We start from the raw sequence: 7899 nt of genomic DNA on the forward strand, positions 1-7899 counted from the left end.
AGCGATGCTGATCAAACTGGATATGTGCGTGTAGAAGAATGCAAACAGATCATCATCCTGTACAGAACTCACGTCCACATTTCTAAGAAAGTTGTATGGCCCTGCCCTGTGTAAAATGTTAGCTGCTGGGTACTGCAGGCTCACACACAAGCCACAGCCAAACGCTGGGTGTCTCAATCCTCTCACCTGACTAAACTGAGACAACCAGGTCTGTACGAACCAACATGAGAGAGTTGCCCAATCGGAAATTTCAGTGGCTCAAGGTAACCTCCCCAAATTATGCACCCACAGATTTGGTTTTCCTTCATTCATTTGAACTAACGAACTGGGAAAGTACACAGAAAGACACTCCCCTGCACAATCAGATCCTTCTTTATAACAGAGACACCTGCAGTTCACTGATTTAAGCAACCTCCAGTCTAGCTATGGCCTAGCCAATTTTCCCCTGTGGTGTACATAATAAACTATTCCTTCTATTCTGGTATCAATGGAGAAGCTGTGTTCCACACAAACCCTTTTCCTATTAGTCCAATGGACAGCCCACTCTGTGACTCCAGTAGGTAGTTTTAGAAGTGTGCGCTGTTTGCCCGGCAGTGGTGGCTCACGCCTGTGATCGCTGCACTTGGCACAGGTAGAGGCACAGGTAGATGGACCTCTGTGAGGTCACTGGCAGCCTGATCTACAGAGTGAGTTCCAGGACAGCCCGAGCTGTCTCATTGATTATACAGCACACACAGTGACACCATCTGACTTCAAAACTTAGCATACAACTGCAATAAAGATTGTACTGGAGTCCTGTCCAAACCGCAGAAGAAGCAAGATGTGACTGCTCCACTGAAAAAGGTGATGGATCAAGAGATGACTCAGTGGTTAAAAGCAGTGGCTGCTCTTCCAGAGAACAACATTCAATTCCTAGCACTCACAGGATGGCTTACAACCATCCGGACCTCCAGTTCCTGGTGCTCTTACGCCTTCTCCTGGCCTCCACAGGAACTGGGCATGCACTTGGTACACATACTCGGACCCTTTTGGCTGAAAAAGTAGAACAGCTGATGGAATGGAGTTCCAGGCGCTCGATCTTCCAAATGAATGGCGTTTGTAAAGGCCCCACCTCGAAACTACTCTATGATTGTTATGTTCACTGCTCTCCAGCCTCAGAGGCAATGTTCTGTCTGCAGGCAAGCTAATGAGGAATATCAAATCCTGGCTAATTCCTGGCGTTATTTATCTGCTTTCTGCAACAAACTGTTCTTTGGAATGGTGGACTATGATGAAGGAACAGATGTTTTTCAACAGCTCAACATGAACTCTGCTCCCACATTCATGCATTTTCCCTTCAAAAGCAGACCCAAGAAAGCTGATACTTTTGACCTTCAACGAATTGGATTTGCAGCTGAACAGCTAGCAAAATGGATTGCAGACAGAACGGATGCGCATATTCGAGTTTTCAGGCCACCCAACTACTCTGGCACCATTGCTCTGGCCCTGTTAGTATTGCTGGTTGGTGGCTTGCTCTATCTAAGGAGGAACAACTTGGAATTTATTTATAACAAGACTGGTTGGGCCATAGTATCTCTGTGTATGGTCTTTGCTAAAACGTCTGGCCAGATGTGGAATCATATCCGTGGACCTCCATATGCTCATAAGAACCCACACAATGTACAAGTGAGCTACATTCATGGCAGCAGCCAGGCTCATTTGTGGCAGAGTCACACATCATTCTGGTACTAAATGCTGCTATCACCATGGGGATGGTTCTTCTAAATGAAGCAGCAACTTCCAAAGGGGATGTTGGAAAAAGACGGATAATATGCCTTGTGGGATTAGGCCTGGTGGTCTTCTTCAGTTTCCTACTTTCAATATTCCGTTCAAAGTATCACGGCTATTCATACAGCTTTTTAATTAAATGAAGCCAAGTGGGATTCGCATACAGTGAGTTTCTTGTGAAGAGAAGCTATTCCTCACATTTTATTTGGAATTCTTGGATTCATTCTTTGTTGTGATACGCTAGCTTATTCTTGTATGTTTTCTTTAAACTGTGGATTTTCCTAAAAAATGTAATTTATAGAAGTGGATATGTAATATTGAGTAATCCACAATGGAACATCAAAGTGTTTTTCCAGTATTCAGTGTATGCCACATGAGTGAAATAAATGACAGTGTAACTATCATTTATCAAAAAAAGATTGTACTGACTGGAAAACAAAAAAGAGATCAACAGAACATGAGAGCAAACTTAAGACATAGAAACACAATTAATATAGTCAATTTTGACACATGAGGCCAGGAAACCCAGTAAGTGGGGCCTTACTAACACAGGTGACAGAACCACCCTGGCATCTCCATGCAGATGTGTTCATGACGCAGACTTTACGCCCTGCACAGAATTAACTGCAGTCGGATCCTACACTTGAATGTTCAGTGCCAAGTGCAGAACTTCTAGAAGACACTAGAGGAAGCAGGGCTATGAGAGCAAATTGGCCTTCCCTGGTGACAGTAAAAACAGCGCATGCCTGCGCCCTGCACCAAACCGAGCACAAGACAAAAGGGGTCGCGCTTCCCATGCTCAGCGCAGGCGCAGCCCAGGAAGCCACGTGATTAAGGTGTGTGCTGGTTCCCTTCCCCCCCCCCCCCCCCCCCCCCCGCCCAGCTCCCGGAAGTGGCATAGCCCTCGTGTGGCCTCACTGTGTTTGGCGGCTGTTTCCTACAGCTCTGGGAGGACACCACACCGGTCCCCACAGATTCTCCCCGCGTGGGTGAGGAACCCTTTACTCACCATGGCCGGGTTCCGAGCTCCTCCCGCTCTCTTCACAGCTCGCGGCAGCGGGTCACAGCGCAACATACGGAACACTAGAATCGCCCTCATCCCTGGAGCCGCCGGAGCCTAAAGCATGGCGGACCTGAAGTACCCGCCCCCATTCTGACTTGGCAGTCCATCTAGAGGCCGTCATTGGCTAGTGATGCCTGAGTGACAAGGATCTCCCTTAGCGACAGCGTGCAGCGAATAGAGGCCTCACTGTAGTTCCCAACTGTCCCAGGCTGGCAGAGACTGGCATTGCATTAGAACTTGCAGCTGGACAGCAAAGTCGTCCCTAAACGTTTCCTGCACTCAGCAGGCAATTCCCTATCAGTGCACAGGGTCTCTAGCATATGAAGATCATTAAACAATGTGCTGTGGAGCAATCCCCCTGCCTCACAGCTAAAATAGCTTCCAGTCCACCCAGGTCAAATACAAACCACATGATTGATATTCACCAGACACCAGCAATTTTAATAAAGCACATCTAGGAGTGCTTATTGGGGGCTCACACCTCTCGGCTGCACACTGCTATCCAAAACACAATTTCCCAGTTTTCTGTGGTGGCACTGGCCCATCATGCTGGCATTTGGGAGGTGGAGACAGGACACAGAAAGGTTAAGTCAGCTTGGGGACCCCAAAGGGGAAGTGTCCATAGTGATGACCTGGGATGAGAAGATAAAGATAGAAAGTTATGGAGTGGTAGATACTGCGTAAGCTGATGGCTCATGCTAAGCAAGTTTATTAAATACAACTCTGGTACAGTTTCTGCAGGAGGGAATCAATTAGAGTCAGCAGAAATCCTAATTCAGCAATGCTGGCAAGAAGAAAGAGCTTACCTCAGGCTGAACACGTGGTAGCCTTGGGACTGACAACCACAGCCCCTCAGGCTAGAGTCTGGTCCCCTCAATCCCTTCAAGACAGTGGCTCAAATACCAGAACAGACTTTGGCCAACATACAGAACTAGTGTTCTTTTGGGCACTTTTATCAGGGGCCTCAGAAAAGGCCTTGGATTGAATTGACTCACAAAAGGCCCACCTCCAAACTCAACAAACAAAAATATATGAAAATGGAAAATTGCTTTTGTGGAAGAGTTGTATCCTGTGTCCTGCTTTTAGGTCTTCCACTGAAGTTTTTTGTTGCTGTTTCTTTGGGGTTTTGGTTTGGTTTGGTTTTTTCAAGACAGGGTTTCTCTGTGTAGTCCTGGCTGTCCTAGAACTCACTCACTCTGTAGACCAGGCTGGACTCCAACTCAAAGATCCACCTGCCTCTGCCTCTAGACTGCTGGGATTAAAGGTGTATGCCACCACCACCCAGCCCACTGAAGTTTCTTGCAAGCCATACTAATACTTGAATGGCATGTTCAGTCTGGCATACGATATGATTTCTAGATCACACAATCTATTTCCCCAGGACTACTCATTTGTATCTGAACTTGGAAAATGCTGATTATAGAATGGCTGGATGTTGGGGGCACAGAGGTGTAGCAGGCTTTCTTTTGGACCACCAACCAGCTCCCAAATCATAACATAGAGACTTATTATTAGTTCTGAATGCTCGGCCTTATCTTATGCTTGTCCTACTAGCTCTTATAATTCATTTAAATTGTCAGGACTTTTTACCCTTCTTTCATTCTGTATGTCCCACTTTCACTGCTTCCTCGGTGGCTGGCTGGCCATGGGCATCTCCCTCTCTTCCTCCCTCCTCACTTCTCTCTCTTCTCTGGTTCTCTCAACTCTGCCTGTGTCCCCTACCAACTCACCACAGGAACAAGGGCATGCCTGACATTCTCAGTCAGATCCTGCAGATGCAGCACTTGCAGGCTCAGGGTTGCTGAGGACGCAGCTCAGCTATTCAATCTCCGTCCTTCACTTTTGCAAGCTGATGCCCTTGGGACAACCTTCCCCAGGTTCCAGGGTAATGAACTAGGGGCCCAGCTTGGGACCTTACTGTCTTAACTAAGGTTTCTATTGCTGCAACAAAACACCAACCAAAAAGCAACTTGGTGAGGAAAGGGTTTATTTAGCTTCCACTTCCAGATCCTTTTCCATCATTGGAGGAAGTCAGGACAGGATGTAATGGATTGAACAAAGATGCTGTGGTGGAGTCAGACAACAAACAGCTGGTCCCGAGAGCAGCCAGTCCCAGGCAAGGACAGTGCAGTTCCCCAAGAGGCTGCAGCGGGCCACATGGTGGGTGAGAAACCTCGATGGGGCCGGGCGGTGGTGGCGCACGCCTTTAATCCCAGCACTCGGGAGGCAGAGGCAGGCGGATCTCTGAGTTCGAGGCCAGCCTGGTCTATAAAAAAAAAAAAAAAAAAAAAAACTGAAAGAAGTCCATTTGAAAAAAAATAATAAAAAAATAAAAAGAAAAGAAACCTCGATGGGGCAGCCAGTCTCACGAGGAGAGACAGACGGGCATGCCATGATAACACACCGCAGGTCTCCGAAGGCAGCTAGTCCCAGGCAGGAGCCACAAGGTGGGCAAGAGACAGAGACATGGATCAGCACATGCAGAGTGAGGATGGATATTTATTTAGTGGGTTATGGAAGAGAAGGGAAAGGGAAAAGGGAGAAAAGCAGAGAGAGGGGGCAAAGAAACAGAGAGAGAGACAGGGGAATGGGAGAAGTGGGGAGAATGTAGGGGAAATGGGGAGAAGCTGGCTCTTCGGGGGAGAGACAGAAAAGGAAAGGACTCAGTCTGGAAGCTGAAGATCAGTTTGCCTCAGCTGATGGGGGGAGGGGGGCTTGTCTCTTAAAGGGACAGGACAGATCATTACACAGGAACCAGGAACTCACACTGGGCAGGAACCTGGAGGCAAGAGCTGATGCAGAGGCCATGGAGGGTGCTACTTACTCCCATGGCTTGCTCAACCTGCTTTCTTATAGGACTCCAGACCACCACCCCAGGGATGGCATTATTCAGTGGACTGGACCCTCCCCCATTGATCACTAATTGAGAAAATGCCTTAAAGCTGGAACTCAAGGAGGCATTTCCTCAACTGAAGCACCTTCCTCCATGATGACTTTAGCTTGTGTCAAGTTGACATACAAAGCCAGCCAGTCCAACTGACCCCCTGTCAACTTGACACACAAATACATCACTATTAAGCCACAACCTTTCCTTTCTGATTCATCCCCAAGATCTCAGATTAAAAACATAAATAACTTGGGCCAAGCGGTGGTGGTGCACACCTTTAATCCCAGCACTTGGGAGGCAGAGGTAGGCAGATCTCAGTGAGTTCAAGGCCAGCCTGGTCTACGAGAGCTAGTTCCAGGACAGGCTCCAAAACTAAGAGAAACCCTGTCTCAAAACACCAAAAGCAAACAAACAAATAAAATAGTCAATCTTTTTAAAAATCTAAAGTCTTTTAAAATTCAAAATTTCTCCACTGAGCTCCAGTCAAATATTTATACTCCAGTGAAGTACTTCCTTCAAGAGGAAAACTGGGGCACAGTCACAATCAAAGCAAAGCCAAACCAAATTCTAACCATCCAGTATCTGGAATCCACTCACAATCTTCTGAACTCTAGGGGCTTGGGTCACTTCTCCAGCTCGACAGCGCCCACAGCTTGTCTTCTAGGCTCCAGTGGGCTCCACTCCCCTGTGCTACTGTTGGTGGTGGTGGTCATCCAATGTACTGGCATCTCCAAAATGCTGGGGCCTCAGTTGCTCTCCATTGACCCCTTCTTGGCTTCAAAACAAGCACCACCAGGGTGACTCTTACACATTACCAAGTCACACTGCCTGCACGGGGTATGACCTTGGCCACCTCTGGAATACCTCCTCTGTGCTCTCAGGAAACTTTTCCCAGAAGAGCTCACCTCTGTGATGCTGGTCTCTTCTCAATCACGTCAAATTTCTTAGCTCCAGCTGGCCAGCACCAAGTATTCCAGCAAAGCAAAGCTTCACGTTAGTCGTTCTGATGTCTTGTTAACCACAGCTGATTCTTCAGCCTCAGCTAACCAGAACCACAGACTCTTAATTAATAACAGTGGCCCCAATAGAGTCTTTAAACTTCCCTCTGAAACGTCACAAGCCCGGCCCGCAGCCTCTGCCCTGTTCTCAACGTCCTTATCCCCCAAGTCCCCACAGAGGTCTGAGGTCCAAAGTTCTTCCGCCAGTCTTGGTGCTTACTTCTCTTAGTTAAGGTTTCTATTGCTGCAACAAAACACCATTACCAAAAAACAATCTGGGGAGAAAGGAGTTTTTTTGGTTTACACTTTCAGATCTTCATCCACCATTGGAGGAAGTCAGGACAGGATCTCCAGCAGGGCAGAATCCTGGAGACAGGAACTGATACGGAGGCCATAGAGGGTGCTGCTTACTGGCTTGCTCCCCATTGCTTGCTCAGCCTGCTTTCTTATAGAACCCAGGGCCACCAGCTCAGGGATGGCACCTCCCACAGTGGATGGGCCCTCCCCCATTGATCACTAAATGAGAAAATACCTTTAAGCTGGATTTCGTGGAGGTATTTCCTCAGCTGAGGCTCCTTCCTCTCTGATGACTCTTGTGTCAAGTTGACACCAAACCAGCCAGGCCACTCGCCAGTGGTGTCCAGTTGACCCCATCACACCATTGCTCCCTACACGCTGAGCCTCTGAATCCCATCACTCTGCAACACCTGAGATGTTAGAACTTCTACATGCCATCTATGTCACAACTGTCCACCCAGGAGGATAAGCTCCCTATGAGACACTGGTGAGGGCAGGGGTCTCAGAAGATAGTTTGAGCTTCTGAGCCCAAAACTCAGTTATGGCAGTAAACATGAGTGCCATGCAATAGTTAAAGGCACCAAGGACTTGAGTTGTGACTCAGGTAAAGCCCCTACCTAGAAAACCCAGCCAGGGGCTGGGAGCTGGCATGGTGTATTCGAGGCCCTGGGCTCTGTTCCTACCAGTGTTTCTAAAAAGTAAATAAAGGAGCCAGGCGGTGGTGGTGTATGCCTTTAATCCCAGCACTCGGGAGGCAGAGGCAGGCGGATTTCTGTGAGTTCGAGGCCAACCTGGTCTACAAGAGCTAGTTCCAGGACAGGCTCTAAAAAAGCTGCAGAGAAACCCTGTCTCGAAAAACCAAAAAACAATAAAAAAGAAAAAAGAAA

The 7899-nt window shown here is 47.8% G+C and overlaps 1 protein-coding gene across 1 annotated transcript; it reads left to right on the forward strand.

Annotated features, from left to right (window-relative positions):
* The first annotated feature begins 926 nt into the window (after nt 1-926).
* LOC119813281 (tumor suppressor candidate 3-like) lies at nt 927-1910 on the forward strand. The gene is given in 3 exon segments (XM_038328543.1): nt 927-1093; nt 1095-1693; nt 1696-1910. Coding segments are annotated over 3 exon segments (981 nt in total).
* Nucleotides 1911-7899: the final 5989 nt, after the last annotated feature.

Source organism: Arvicola amphibius, chromosome 1 (genome assembly GCF_903992535.2).
Source record: "Arvicola amphibius chromosome 1, mArvAmp1.2, whole genome shotgun sequence".
NCBI lineage: Eukaryota > Metazoa > Chordata > Mammalia > Rodentia > Cricetidae > Arvicola > Arvicola amphibius.